At 38.3% G+C, this 15,660-nt stretch overlaps 1 protein-coding gene across 1 annotated transcript in view; it reads right to left on the reverse strand.

Moving 5' to 3' along the window:
• Positions 1 to 1,419: 1,419 nt before the first annotated feature.
• The window catches only part of LOC126203398 (aminopeptidase N), a 320,824-nt gene continuing 306,583 nt past the window's right edge, over positions 1,420 to 15,660 (reverse strand). Inside the window, exons 15-16 of the mRNA XM_049937703.1 lie at positions 3,925 to 4,006; positions 1,420 to 3,437 (exon numbers count right to left, since the gene is read on the reverse strand). Of these exons, the coding sequence (XP_049793660.1) occupies positions 3,276 to 3,437; positions 3,925 to 4,006 (244 nt within the window). The 3' untranslated portion in view covers positions 1,420 to 3,275. The remainder of the gene's footprint in view (positions 3,438 to 3,924; positions 4,007 to 15,660) is intronic.

The raw sequence follows: 15,660 nt of genomic DNA on the forward strand, positions 1-15,660 counted from the left end.
AAGATGTATGATCTTCTACAAACTATACCAACTGTATGTTCAAGTTACAGACTGTATGCTATAGTCAGCACTCATCAGTAGAATGCCTTCGATCTAGTCATGTGGTAGACCATGCTCTTGTACCATTAGTTAGCTTATAATCAGTATGAACAAGTTAATTTTATGGTATTTCTTAAATAAATGGCATCAAGAGTAAAAATTATTTGCACAAAAAAGACTCCTTCCCACTTTATTATGTAAAACATAGATAGTAGTATTGCACTTTCAGAATCCAATGGTGCTGCTATGGCTCTGCAAGGGGACATAAAACTACAAGAGCATCTCCACATAACATGTAGGAAGAATTCCTATGTGATGGCTCACTAAATCATTTCAAGGATGGACTGGCTTAATATGCAAAACACAGGTGGGAAAGCATGACCAGTTAAACTGACACCTATGGATTCACCGGCGAAACTGAAACATTTTTGGAGGTTTAGTATGAGCGGGCAGTTCTTGCAAGAGGAGACAGTGGAAATGAAAAATGTTACCACATAGGTATGGAGGAGGGCACAATTTGAACCAAAATTTAAAACACTTGGGTATAAGGGAAAAATAACTTGAACCCCCAGAATTTTTGGGCTGCTTAGGTATGGTGGAGACAATGGGAAAGAAAAACAAAAGGAGATAGTGTAAGTGAGAGAGGAGACAGTGGCACTGAGATACACTGTAAATCAATTGGGAAAAAAAAGGAGACTGTGGGAGAGGGACCTATCTAGTCAGTGGTAGTGAGAGGTAGATGCTGATTTATGTATGTTTAACTACAATGAGAGACTGAGTAAGAAGATTATAATGTTATAATATATATTCACATGCGAAAACTTTTAGTGAATAAGGTGGAATGTGGTTTTCCCCTTTTCTGTCAGAGTCTTTTAAAGAGGAAATATTTGCCAGTTTTGTGCTTCTACAGAAAACTTTTTCCACTGGTTATCATATAACTCTTTCTCTCTCTCTTTCTTTCATTTACACTAGGTTCTGGGTGACTTTTCTTGTGATTTCTTCTATATCATAAGCCTTAACATTCTCTTCTGCACAAACTTTCTCCTCACTTCTGCCAGAAAGAGATGACCCTTATTGCAGAAACTAGCAGTTTTGCATCTTTCTGTGTGTTCTGCCTGCTACAACTTAGCAAACAGATTTTTCTGAAACCTTGTAAATAAACTCTTAATGAAATTTCTTAATGTGTAAATCTATGCCTGTCAATGTCATGAATGTTAAAAGTGAGCTCCAAGGACTTGACTTAAAAAGATACTGGACTCTGGAAATTTGTAATGAGTTTCAATCTCATACCAGCATTTTTGAAAAGTACAGTCCATTTTTTGGTAGGGTTATTAGGTAAGTTATGGAAATAACAGATACCATTATTTAAAAAAGAGTGTGTTAAGTTTCTTGTATTTAATTCCTTAAATTTTCTAAACAGCTGCAGCAACAATGAGAAATTACATATATATGCACATACAAAATTCTTACATGTATTCAAATTAGACATACAAAAAATGACAAGAATTAAAAATTGGCTTGTATTTGATTAACAACATTATAGGTGTATCTTTGTGTGACCCTTTAGGTTAACAACATTACATTTTAAGTACTATGTCAGGTAGTTTCAAGTTATAAGTACAAAATAAAATCCAACATATCATGTGTACATATTTAGTTTTCTCATACTTATGAGAAATATGATTGTCTGAGAGCATATATCAAAGTTGCTGCATCAGGGTTTTTCAGCACTTTTTGTGTTCTCTCATCAAATTATTCATTTTTTCCTTATTTGAGAAACAGTTGGAGACAATGGTAGGTAGTAGGCCAAAAAAGACTGCCATAGAACACTTTGCCAACACCTTCACTGGGTGCAGTGCTGTTTCACTATAACTAATGCACATATGCTCACAGTGAAATTAAACATTCAAGCACAGGCCAAAACTTACATTCATATTTCTTGTCCAGATATTTAATTCTATAATACCTGCATGGCTAAATAATCAAATCTGTATGCACCAATTAACAGTAGTTTTGTTTTAACTTACACAAAAGGTGAAACCTCTTTAAATACATTATAGATACTGTGGCAGATACTTATATTCTAAAAGAAACATAGAACTCTGATAAATAAGAGTATCATATTACAATAACGGGCAAAGAACTTTCTTAAAAGGAGAAATTCTTAAAATTAATGTATAAGTATATTGCAGGTCTTTATTTCATAAAAGGAAATGCTCACTGCAGATTTTTTTTTAAAGATCATTGCTTGCAAATGGCAACTGATGAGTAATCTTTTCAGCTATGTAGGATAAAGTAGCAATTTGTAATTCATACATACACAGATAGATATCCAAAATGAGGCTTATACATTATTTTGTGGCTGTTGAACTACTATAAAGGCAAAACAATAAACTAAATATAAAATTTTAAATATATGTGTCTTTTTAAATATAATTGAATAGGCTTCCATGGCCAGAGTCAGTTAATACAAAAGTAGATGCAGTAGACCCAGAAGGAGGTCACTGTTACCATGGCCAAAATTGTGGTTTCTCCAGTATAGTTTTTTTTAAGTTATGACACGGTACCACACCCAGCAAACTGTTTTGTTAAATGTGTCTTCTTGTCTTCACAGTCATTAAAATGGTTAAATCTATTTGAACCTTGCTGTGTAAATACATTGTTACAAGCTGATCATTCAGTCATTAAACATTGATAAATCCTGCAGCTTCTAGGTTTCAGTGACTTTCTTTTGTTAATTAATGATATATTTATTATAAAATTCAATTTATGAGCAAAACACATTTATCTGGGTTACTGCATTTGAATTGATTGGAGATGTGATTACCACCTTCATACAACACTTCAAAATATTTCATTTGGAGTATTTTCACTTTGTTTATTGAAGCTTTGCACTGTATTTTTGAATTCACTGAAGGGGTGGCAGTTTCTAATTCAGTTCAATTTATATTCAGTCATAGCAATTGACAGTTTGTGGCTCCACTTTAAGTTTTGGAATGATTCATTTCATTTTCTCATGAAAAAAACAAACATAAAGACACCAGGAACACACAAGAAGGATGTTGCAACTTCTCCTGGCATCAGGCTGAAAAAAATTTACATCCAGTAATCAGTTGTGTAGATAGTTCTGCTCTGAGTGACACATTTAAGAGGCCTTTTTCTGCCACACATCAAACTTCTATGAGTATAGTGTGCTCTGTGGAATTTGAATACACCAGAACACTACTGCTAAAGTGCTAGCTATCTGCCATGTTGTGTTGCATACGCAGCCAAGCAACAACTTCATCTCGCCTGGTCTGTGCCCACTGAACATTAATGCGTGCTTGTTCTATTGCTTGCTCCAGAGTTCTTGTAGCAGAACCCAGTTCATGCCTGTGTTCTGCACCAAATTTCAGCAGCTATGGAGAAAAATATGAAGATTATCAGACTAATATTGTGGACAGCATACGATAATTGTATGACTTGAGTAAACTATGGAATTTATGAGACAGAATTGCTGATCACTACTTACTGTCAGTAAGTGAAATTCTCAGTACTGGTGACAGACACATATAAAAGTACAAGAGAGTGTGCTGAATTTTGGAACTGTGAGTTCCTTCCTCAAGGAGCAAAGAGGGATATGTTGGGGAGGTTAAAAAGGATGGGCAGGCCATTTATCTTTGGATGAGTGACCTGCCCTTCCAATAATTCATGAGTTGGTACAGGCCCAAAAGAAGTTTGACACTAATGAGAGATAGATAGATCAATAGATAGGTAGACAGACAGATGGACAGATAGGTAGGCAGATGGACAGGTAGGTATGTAGACTGACAGAGAGAGAGAGAGAGAGAGAGAGAGAGAGAGAGAGAGAGAGAATTCTTGTTATAAGAAACTTGAATTACTTACATCGTCAAGTTCAAACTGTGTGTTGATTTTTCTTGTTGTACTCCTTACAATGCTGCTAAGAGTGAAAAGTGAAGAACCAAGGCTGAAACAAAATTATTTCTTAAGTATTCTGTACACTTAAACAATTTGAGCAATTTATTATTATTCTTTTCCAAATAATGTTGTGTCATTATTGTATATAGCAAACTAAACAAACTAAAGTAAGAACTGTTCCTTGATTATAATTAAATTACACTTGCAATTTTTGCACAAGGATACATTTTGCATTGCGGTTTTCTTGTAGTGTGGATAGGATACATTGTCTTTTTGAGAAGACCAGTTTGTGATCCCCAACACCAATGTGAGGAATTAATTTCCTTCTGCAACTGACCAAAAACAATACCCATAAGCTCAGCTGCTCATGTGCCCGAATAGCAGAGTGGTAGTAATTTTAAAACTGGCTAGCAAAACCAGTTTACAATGCACTTTACAGCTTTTGGTGGCCTCCCTCTGTGTTAAGAACACATGGACTGCTGTTTCACCTTTTTCTTATATTTACTCTTATGTTTCATGTATGAAGCATTTGACTTTGAAAGTTTAAGACTACTGTTGTCCCAGTTCACTCAGTTCTTGAAGTATGCATATAAGCACCTTTAGGTAATAGTATCAGAACCATGATCATGGACCTTGTCATTGGTGGGGAGGCTTCCGTGCCTCAGAGATACAGATAGCCATACCGTAGATGCAGCCACAACAGAGGCGTATCTGTTGAGAGGCCAGCAAACGTGTGATTCCTGAAGAGGGGCAGCAGACTTTTCAGTAATTGCAGGAGCAACAGTCTGGATGACTGACTGATCTGGCCTTGTAACACTAACCAAAACGGCCTTGCTGTGCTTGCACTGCAAATGGCTGAAAGCAAGGGGAAACTACAGCCATAATTTTTCGCGAGGGCAAGCAGCTTTACAGTATGGTTAAATGATGATGGCGTCCTCTTGGGTAAAATAGTCAGGAGGTAAAATAGTCCCCCATTTGGATCTCCAGGCGGGGACTACTCGGAAGGACATTGCTATCAGGAGGAAGAAAACTGGCGTTCTATGGGTCGGAGCATGGAATGTCAGATTCCTTAATCGGGCAAGTAGGTTAGAAAATTTAAAAAGGGAAATGGATAGGTTAAGGTTAGATATAGTGGAAATTAGTGAAGTTCGGTGGCAGGAGGAACAAGACTTCTGGTCAGATGAATACAGGGTTATAAACACAAAATAAAATAGGAGTAATGCAGGAGTAGGTTTAATAATGAATCAAGAAATAGGAATGCAGGTAAGCTACTACAAACAGCATAGTGAACACATTATTTGGGCCAAGATAGATACGAAGTCCATGCTAACCGCAGTAGTACAAGTTTATATGCCAACTAGCTCCACAGATGACAAAGAGATTGATGAAATGTATGATGAAATAAAAGAAATTATTCAGATAGTGAAGGGAGATGAAAATTTAATAGTCATGGGTGACTGGAATTCGACAGTAGGAAAAGGAAGAGAAGGAAATGTAGTAGGTGAATATGGAATGGGGGTAAGGAATACTGTGGTCGCAGGTTCGAATCCTGCCCCAGGCATGGATGTGTGTCATGTCATTAGGTTAGTTAGGTTTAAGTAGTTCTAAGTTCTAGGGGACTGATGACCTCATAAGTTAAGTCCCATAGTACTCAGAGCCATTTGAACCATTTGGTAAGGAATGAAAGAGGATGCCGCCTGGTAGAATTTTGCACAGAGCATTACTTAATCAAAGCTAACAATTGGTTCAAGTATCATGAAAGAAGGTTGTATGCATGGAAGAAGCCTGGAGATACTGGAAGGTTTCAGATAGCATATATAATGGTAGGACAGAGATTTAGGAACCAGGTTTTAAATTGTAAGACATTTCCAGGGGCAGATGTGGACTCTGACCACAATCTATTGGTTATGAACTGTAGATTAAAACTGAAGAAACTGCAAAAAGGTGGGAATATAAGGAGATGGGATTTGGATAAAGTGACAGAACCAGAGGTTGTAGAGAGTTTCAGATAGAGCATTAGGGAATGATTGAGAAGAATGGGGGAAAGAAATACAGTAGAAGAAGAATGGGTAGCTTTCAGAGATGAAATAGTGAAGGCAGCAGAGGATCAAGTAGGTAAAAAGTGGAGGGCTAATAGAAATACTTGGGTAAAAGAAGAGATATTGAATTTAATTGATGAAAGGAGAAAATACAAAAATGCAGTAAATGAAGCAGGCAAAAAGGAATACAAAGGTCTCAAAAATGAGGAAATGAAAGAGACCTTTGGAGATAAGAGAACCACTTGCATGAATATCAAGAGCTCAGATGAAAAACCAGTTCTAAGCAAAGAAGGGAAAGCAGAAAGGTGGAAGGAGTATATGGAGGGTCTATACTAGGGCGATGTTCTTGAGGGCAATATTATGGAAATGGAAGAGAATGTAGATGAAGATGAAATGGGAGATATGATACTGCGTGAAGAGTTTGACAGAGCACTGAAAGACCTGAGTCGAAACAAGGCCCTGAGAGTAGACAACATTCCATTAGAACTACTGATAGCCTTGGAAGAGGCAGCCCTGATAAAACTGTACCATCTGGTGAGCAAGATGTATGAGACAGGCAAAATACCCTCAGACTTTAAGAAGAATATAATAATTCCAATCCCAAGGAAAGCAGGTGTTGACAGATGTGAAAATTACCAAACTATCAGTTTAATAAGCCATGACTGTAAAATACTAACTTGAATTCTTTACAGACGAATGTAAAATCTGGTAGAAGCCGACCTCGGGGAAGATCAGTTTGAATTCCATAGAAATGTTGGAACACATGAGGCAATACTGACTGTACGACTTATCTTAGAAAATAGATTAAGGAAAGGCAAACCTTCATTTCTAGCATTTGTACACTTAGAGAAAGCTTTTGACAATGTTGACTGGAACACTCTCTTTCAAATTCTGAAGGTGGCAGGGGTAAAGGAAAGGCAAACCTTCATTTCTAGCATTTGTACACTTAGAGAAAGCTTTTGATAATGTTGACTGGAACACTCTCTTTCAAATTCTGAAGGTGGCAGGGGTAAAATACAGGGAACAAAAGGCTATTTACAATTTGTACAGAAACCAGATGGCAGTTATAAGAGTCGAGGGGCGTGAAAGGGAAGCAGTGGTTGAGAAGGGAGTGAGACAGGGTTGTAGCCTATCCCCGATGTTGTTCAATCTGTATATTGAGCAAGCAGTAAAGGAAACAAAAGAAAAATTTGGAGTAGGAATTAAAATCCATGGAGAAGAAGTAAAAACTTTGAGGTTCGCCAGCTACATTGTAATTCTGTCAGAGGCAGCAAAGGACCTGGAAGAGCAGTTGACCGGAATGGACAGTGTCTTGAAAGGAGGATATAAGATGAACATAAACAAAATCAAAATCGGGATAATGGAATGTAGTCGAATTAAATCGGCTGATGCTGAGGGAATTAGATTAGGAACTGAGATGCTTAAAGTAGTAAATGAGTTTTGCTATTTGGGGAGCAAAATAACTGATGGTGGTTGAAGTAGAGAGGATATAAAATGTAGACTGGCAATGGCAAGGAAAGCATTCCTTAAGAAGAAAAATTTGTTAACATCGAGTTTAGATTTAAGTGTCAGGAAGTCGTTTCTGAAAGTATTTGTATGGAGTGTAGCTGTGTATGGAAGTGAAATGTGGATGATAAATAGTTAGACAAGAAGAGAATAGAAGCTTTCAAAATGTGGTGCTACAGAAGAATGCTGAAGATTAGATGGGTAGATCACATAACTATTGAGGAGGTATTGAACAGAATTGGGGAGAAGAGATATTTGTGGCACAACTTGACTAGAAGAAGGGATTGGTTGGTAGGACATATTCTGATGCATCGTGGGATCACCAATTTAGTATTGAAGGGCAGCGTGGAGGGTAAAAATCGTATAGGGAGACCAAGACATGAATACACTAAACAGATTCAGAAGGATGTAGGTTGCAGTAGGTACTGGGAAATGAAGAAGCTTGCACAGGATAGAGTAGCATGGAGAGCTGCATCAAACCAGTCTCAGGACTGAAGACCACAACGACAACATCAGAGGGTTGTGAGAACAAGTAAACCTTCTCCTGTGATCTCAAGAATGGGTTTTGTGTGCATAATGTTGGAGTGCAGTCAAACATGGGAGTTTCTTTCTAGTAGCAGACAGTCATAGGCAGGCATTATTAAAATGGGGATTCTCCCAGAATTATTCTTATAGTTGTGGCTATGAGAATTAATTTTATGATTCAGAACAAGGCTTGTAAAATATTGATCAGAATGATCATGCTTTGTAGTTTACCTAAATGTTATGGCATTGCTCTTGTATTATTTAAGAAATTATCATATGGACAATGTGGATAAATTGGCAGAAGCAGGTCATATAGCAGTACCAGGAAACCACCAAATTCAATTCTCTGAAACTACAGTTGTATCAGGGTCCAATCATTACTGTGCAGGAATGTACAGTCAAGCCTTAGAAACGCAAAACACACAAAAAACTGAAAAGAAGAGAAACTGTAATTACACATATTGTGGCTCTTCGTGTTAAATAAAGCAGAAAGTAGCAACTCTTCTCCTGTAATAGCTACATAGTTCCAAGATCTTAGCTGTGGCAAAATGACGCCATTGTATGAAACATCCTGGCAAATTAAAACACTTCCCACAGCTTCATTTCTGCTAGTACCTTATCTCCTACTCTCCTACATTCCAAACTTCACAGATGCTCTCCTGTGAACCTTGTAGAACTAGCATTCCTAAAGGAAAGGATATTGCAGAGACATGTCTTAGCTACAGCCTGGGGGATGTTTTCAGAATGAAATTTTCATTCTGCAGAGGAGTGTGCACTGACATGAAATTTTTTGACAGATTAAATCTGTGTGCCGGACCGGGACTCAAACTCGGGACTTTTGCCTTTTGCAGGTATGTACACACAGTTTTAATCTGTCAGGAAGTTTCATATCAGTGCAAATTCTGCTGCAGAGTGAAAATTTCAGTGTGGAAACATCCCCTAGCCTGTGGCTAAGCCATGTATCCCCTGTATCCCTTCTTCCAGAAGTGCTAGTACTGCAAGGTTTGCAGAAGAGCTTTTGTGAAGTTTGGAAGGTAGGAGACAAGGTACTAGCACAGTTGAAGCTGTGGGAATGGGCTGTCAGTAGAGCACATGCCCACAAAAGGAAAAGGTTCCAAGTTTGAGTCTCAGTCTGCCACACATTTTTAATCTTACAGGAAGTTTCATATTAGTGCACACTCCACTGCAGAGTGAAAATTTCATTCTGGAAACACTATTGTATAGTTAAACTGTAAACAGTTCACCCACTCCTAACTAGGAGCAAATTGCATAATTTCATCTGTATACTTTGATAGTTGATTTCCTTGAGTTTCTGCACGTTAATTTAATATCTAACAGCCATAGTTCTCATGTTTTGTGACATATCACAAGTTCCTAATCAGGTGCGAATTATTTAGTTTCACCTGAGTGCTTTGGTAGTTAGGTTTTTGAATCTCCGCGTATTAAACTAATTTATTAGACACAGTTCCTGTGTTTTTGTCAGGGTTTACAGTAGAGTACTGTATCACAAGTCAATAGTTGTTTCTTTGTTTTGAAAGCTAGTGACCGCTTGTTGTCATTAGTCAGCCAGTTAGGCAGTAGCAGCCAGCTGAGACAGAGGCAGCAACAGGAAAGTAGTCAATTTTGTGATGAATTCCTGGCCAGGAACAAATTGTATAATTTCATCTGTGTGATTTGATAGTTTAGTTTCTTGAGTTTTTGTGTGTTAATTTAATATCTAAAAGCCACAGTTCTCATGTTTTCATTTGCATCAGAAAGTAAACCAATTTTGTGACATATTACAAGTTTCAAATCAGGGAAGAATTATTTAATTTCACCTGAGTGCTTTGGTAGTTAGGTTTTTGAATCTCTGTCTATTAACCTAATTTATTAGACACAGTTCCTGCATTTTCATTAGTGTCCACAGTAGAGTCCTGCAGCACGTGCCAATAGTCTGTTTATCTGGGTAGTTCAGTTTTCCATGGTCTTTAGTATGGGTAGGGACTGTGACTGTTGTGTGCGGATGTGAGCTGAGTTGGGGACATTTTGCTCTCAGCTCCAGGCTGTGATGGCTTTGGTTGCACATCTTGAAGCTGCAGTGAAGGGGCACCCCTGTTGTGGGCCGGCTGTGGGGATCTAACGGATGTCCAGCATGTCAGAGTCCTCCTATTGGTCCTCATCAGTGACCAGCCCAGTTACTGCTGGTACTGAGGTTGACCCCTCAGCTGTGGTCAAACGGGAGGTTGCCCTGGAGCACAGCAGGTGGTGAAAGACTTCCCAGGTTGCCAAATGTAAGGCCTCCCTGGTTAGGCTGACAAACAGGTTCCAGGTGATGTCTGTGGCTGACACTGTCATTCGGCCAGATGCCATCGTCTGTCCTGTATCGGAGGAAACCTCTCAGTCTGCAAGATCTGGGCAATCACAGAGGGTGGGAATATTGATAGTTGGGAGCTGCAATGTTGGGTGTATTATGGGGCCTCTTAGGGACATGGCTGCTGAGAAGGGGAAGAAAGCCAATGTGCACTCCGTATGCATACTGAGTGGAGCCATTCCAGATGTGGAACGGGTCCTTCTGGAGGCCATGAAGAGCACAGGATGCAGCCAGTTGCATGGGGTGGCTCACATTGGTACCAATGATGTCAGTCACTTTGGATCAGAAGAGATTCTCTCTGGTTTTGAGCGGCTAATAGAAGTGGTAAAGGCTGCCAGTCTTGCTTGCAAGATGAAAACAGAGCTGATCATTTGCAACATAGTTGACAGGACTGACTGCGGACCTTTGGTACAGAGCTGAGTGGAGGGTCTGAATCAGAGGCTCAGATGGTTCTATGACTGTGTAGACTACAGATTCCTTGACTTGCACCACAGGGTGGTTGGTTTTTGGATTGCGCTGAATGGGTCAGGAGGCCACTACATGTAAGAGGCAGCTACACAGGTATCAGGGGCTGTGTAGTGTGAACTGGGTGTTTTTTAAAGTTAGAGGGTCCCAGGAAAACACAAAAAGGGTATCAGTCACAAAGGGTCCAGGCCAAACACAGAAAGTATGCAGATACAGGAACCATCTGTACAACTGTTGTAAACTGTCATAGCTGTGTTTGGAAAATACCAGAGCTCCAAGTGCTAATAGAAAGAACTGATACTCAAACTGTTATAGGCACTGAAATCTGGCTAAAGCTGGAGATAAGTTCAGCTGAAATTTTGCGAGGACAGGCTAAACACAGTTGGTGGTGGCGTGTTTGTTGTTGTAGAAGTAGTTTATCTTGTCGCAAAATTGAAGTAGATAGTTCCTGTGAGCTAGTATGGGCAGAGGTCATTGTTGACAACCAGAATACAATAATAATTGGATCCTTTTACTGTCCTCCCAATTCAGATGACACAGTTGCTGAAAGGCTCAAAGAAAATTTTAGTTTAATTTCAAACACATACCCAACTCATACAATTATAGTTGGTGGTGACTTTATTTACCCTTGATATGTTGGCAAAAATGGATGTTTAATTCTGAAAGTATGCATAAAACATCATCTGAAATTATGCTAAATGCATTCTCTGAAAATTATTTCAAGCAGCTAGTTCATGAGCCCATGTGAATAGTAAACAGTTGTGAAAACACACTTAACCTCTTAGCAACAAATAATCTTGAGTTAATAACAGGCATCAAAATGGATATGGGGATTAGTAAACACAGGGTTGTCATAGCGAGATTGAATATTGTAATTGCCAAATCCTCCAAAAACAAATAAAAATGCACCCATTCAAAAAAGCAGATAAAAATTCACTTGACACCTTCCTGAGAGACATTCTCCACTCCTTCCACATTAACAATGTAAGTGTAGACCAGATGTGGTTTGAAGTCAAAGAAATAGTATTGGAAGTTGTTGAGAGATTTATACCAAATAAATTAACAAACAACAGAGCTGATGCTTGTTGGTAAATAAAACAGGCCAGAACACTGTTGCAGAAACAACTAAAAAACATGCCAAATTTAAACAGACACAAAATCTCCAAGACTGGCTATCTTTTACAGAAGATCGAAATATAGTGCGGTTGGAAGATGCTTATAATAGTTTCCACAATGAAGCTTTGTCTTGAAACCTTTCAGAAAATCCAAAGAGATTCTGATTGTATGTGACGTATGCTAGCGTCAAGAAACAAACAATGCCTTCTCTGTAGGATAGCAATGGGGATACTACTGAAGACAGTGCTGCCAAAGCAGAGTTGCTAAATACAGCCTTCCAAAATGCCTTCACAAAAGAAGACAAAGTAAATATTTCAGAATTTGAATCAAGAACAGCTGCCAACATGAGTAATGTAGAAGTAGATATCTTTGGAGTAGTGAAGCAACTTAAATCACTTAATAAAAGCAAGTCTTCTGGTCTGGACTGTGTACCAATTAGGTTCCTTTCAGAGTATGCTGATGCAATAGCTCCATACTTAACTGTATATCTGTACCCAAAGACTGGAAAGTTGCAGAGGTCACACCAGTATTCAAGGAAGGTAGTAGGAGTAATCCACTAAATTACAGGCACATTTCATTAAAGTCGATATGCTGCAGGATTTTGAAACATATATTGTGTTCAAACATTATGAATTACCTCAAAGAAAATGGTCTATTGACTTGCAGTCAACATGGATTTGTAAAACATCGTTCTTGTGAAACACAACTAGCTCTTTTCCTCACATGAAGTGTTAAGTGCTATTGACAAGGGATTTAAAATTGATTCCAGATTTCTGGATTTCTGGAAGGCTTTCGACACTGTACCACACAAACAGCTTGTATTGAAGTTGCATACTTATGGAATATCGTCTCAGTTATACGACTGGATTCATGATTTCCTGTCAGAGAGGTCACAGTTTGTAGTAACTGAAGGAAAGTCATTGAGTAAAACAGAACTGATTTCTAGCATTCCCCAAGGTAGTGTTATGGGCCCTGTTCCTTATCTATATAAACAATTTGGGAGACAATCTGAGCAGCCGTCTTAGGTTGTTTGCAGATGACGCTGCCATTTATTGACTTGTGAAGTCATTAGAAGATCAAACCAAATTGCAAAACGATTTAGAAAAGATATCTCTATGGTGAAAAATTGGCAATTGACACTAAATAAATAAAAGTGTGAGGTCATCCACATGAGTGCTGGAAGAAATCCATTAAACTTTGGTTACACAATAAATCTGTCAAATCTAAAAGCCATAAATACAACTAAATATCTAGGAATTACAATTATGAACAACTTAAATTGGAAGGAATATATAGAAAATGTTGTGGGGAAGGCTAGCAAAAGACTGTGTTTTATTGGCAGGACACTTAGAAAATGTAATATATCTGCCTACACTATGCTTGCCCGTCCTCTTTCAGAATACTGTTGCATGATGTGGAATCCTTACCAGATAGTATTGACGGAGTACATTGAAAAAGTTCAAAGAAGGGCAGCACATTTTGTATTGTTGTGAAATAGGGGAGAGAGAGTCACTGAAATGATACGTGATTTGGGACGGACATCATTAAAACAAAGGCATTTTTTGCTGCAGAGGAATCTTCTCACAAATCACCAACTTTCTCCACTAAATGCGAAAATATTTTGTTGATGCCGACCTACATAGGGAGAAATGATCACCATGATAAAATAAGGGAAATAAGAGCTAGTACAGAAATTTATAGGTGTTCATTCTTTCTGCGCGCTGTACGAGATTGGAATAATAGAGAATTGTGAAGGTGGTTTGATGAACCCTCTGCCAGGCACTTAAATGCGATTTGGAGAGTATCCATGTAGATGAGTAGATGTAGCTGTAGTTCACCTCCCTGAGTTTGTTTAAGTTTCCCTTATAGCCTCTGAGGATGTCTTCAGAATTAGGAGAAAAATGTTAGGCACTGACACAAACCTTAGTCCATAGACTAATGCCCACAAAAAAATAAAATAAAAAAAGTATATTAAGGTGGTGTATTGTATAATTATTTTGCTTTGAGACCTACACTGTAGAGCTGTAAGGGGTAGAAGTCTGTATTCAGTCAGGATTCATCAAGTACCAGTTGAACTATGTTTCTGGCTGCAATGTGAATCAGTATCTAGCAGTTTCAGTTCCTGGCAGTTTGAGCAGGGAAGGAAATCGAGAAGAAATTTAGAAAGAGCATTAAAGTTGAGAAAGAAGAACTGTTGCTGATGATATTGTAATTCTGTCACAGATGGCAAATGACTTGGAAGAGCAATCGGATGAAATAGATAATGTGTTCAAAAGAAGTTACGGGATGAAGATTAACAAAAGTAAAACAAAGGTAATGGAATATAGTCAAATTTAATGAGACAGTGTTGGGGGAACTACATTAGGAAATGAGACACTACAAGTAATACATGCGGTTTGCTATTTGGGCAGCAAAATAACTGATGATGAAGCCTTTACTGAAGGTATTTGTCTGGAATGTAGTCTTGTGTGGAACTGAACTGTGGACAATAAGCAGTTCAGACAAAAAGAGGATAGAAGCTTTTGAAATGTGATGCTACGAGAGAAGATTAGATGGTAAATTGAGTGTCTAATGAGGAGGTACTGAATTAAATTGGGGAAAATAGAAATTTATGCCACAACTTGACTAAAAGAAGGTAATGCTTAGTAGGACATATCCTGAGGGATCAAGGAAGAGCCAGTTTAGTAATGGACGAATGCATGGAGGGTAAAAATTGTAGGTGACGACCTAGGCTTGCATACAATAAGCAGGTTCAGATGGATGTAGGCTGTAGTTGTTACTTAGAGATGAAGAAGCTTGTGCAGGAAAGACTAGTCTCAAGAGCTGCTTCAAAACATTCTTCAGCAACAACAACAACAATAATAACAACAACAACAATGGGAGACTCATAACCAAAGAACGAAGTGGTGTGTACAAAAAAAGGGAGTAGTAAAAATGCATGGTGTTCATCCACAGTCACCTTGTAGGTGCTTATTTAAGGAGTTAGGTTTTTTCATTGCACTTTCACTAAAAAAAGTCATTACAAATAATATGTCACAGTTAAAGAAGACCATCAATATTCATAACTACTACACTGGAAGAAAAAATGAGCTTCATTACTCATTACTAAAGCTGTCACTGGCCCAGAAAGCAATTCACGATGCTCCCACAAAATTCTTTGATCATTGGCCCAAAGAAGACGAAATGTCTGACAGGTGACAGGCAGTTTTAAATCTAATCGGAAATAAATTTTTTGGACAACTCTTTCTTTTCTATACACGAATATTAACGCAAACAAAGATAGCATATGTAACATAGTATGCAAATACACTGAAGTGCCAAAGAAGCTGGTATAGGCATGTGTAATCAATTACAGAGATATGTAAACAGGCAGAATACGGTGCTGCAGTCAGCAGTGCCTATAAAAGACAACAAGTGTCTGACACAGTTGTTAGATTGGTCACTGCTGCTACAATGGCAGATTATCAAGATTTACATGAGTTTGAACGTGGTGTTATAGTTGGTGCATGAGCAATAAGACACAGCATCTCTGAGGCAGCGATGAAGTGGGGGTTTTCCTGTATGACTGTTTCATGAGTGTACCATGAATATCAGGAATCCAGTAAAACATCAAATCTCTGACATGGCTGTGGCTGGAGAAAGATCCTACAAGAATGGGACCAATGATGACTGAAGAGAACCATTCAATGTGACAGAAGTGCA

Source organism: Schistocerca nitens, chromosome 9 (assembly GCF_023898315.1).
Source record: "Schistocerca nitens isolate TAMUIC-IGC-003100 chromosome 9, iqSchNite1.1, whole genome shotgun sequence".
In the NCBI taxonomy this organism is placed as follows: Eukaryota; Metazoa; Arthropoda; class Insecta; order Orthoptera; family Acrididae; genus Schistocerca; species Schistocerca nitens.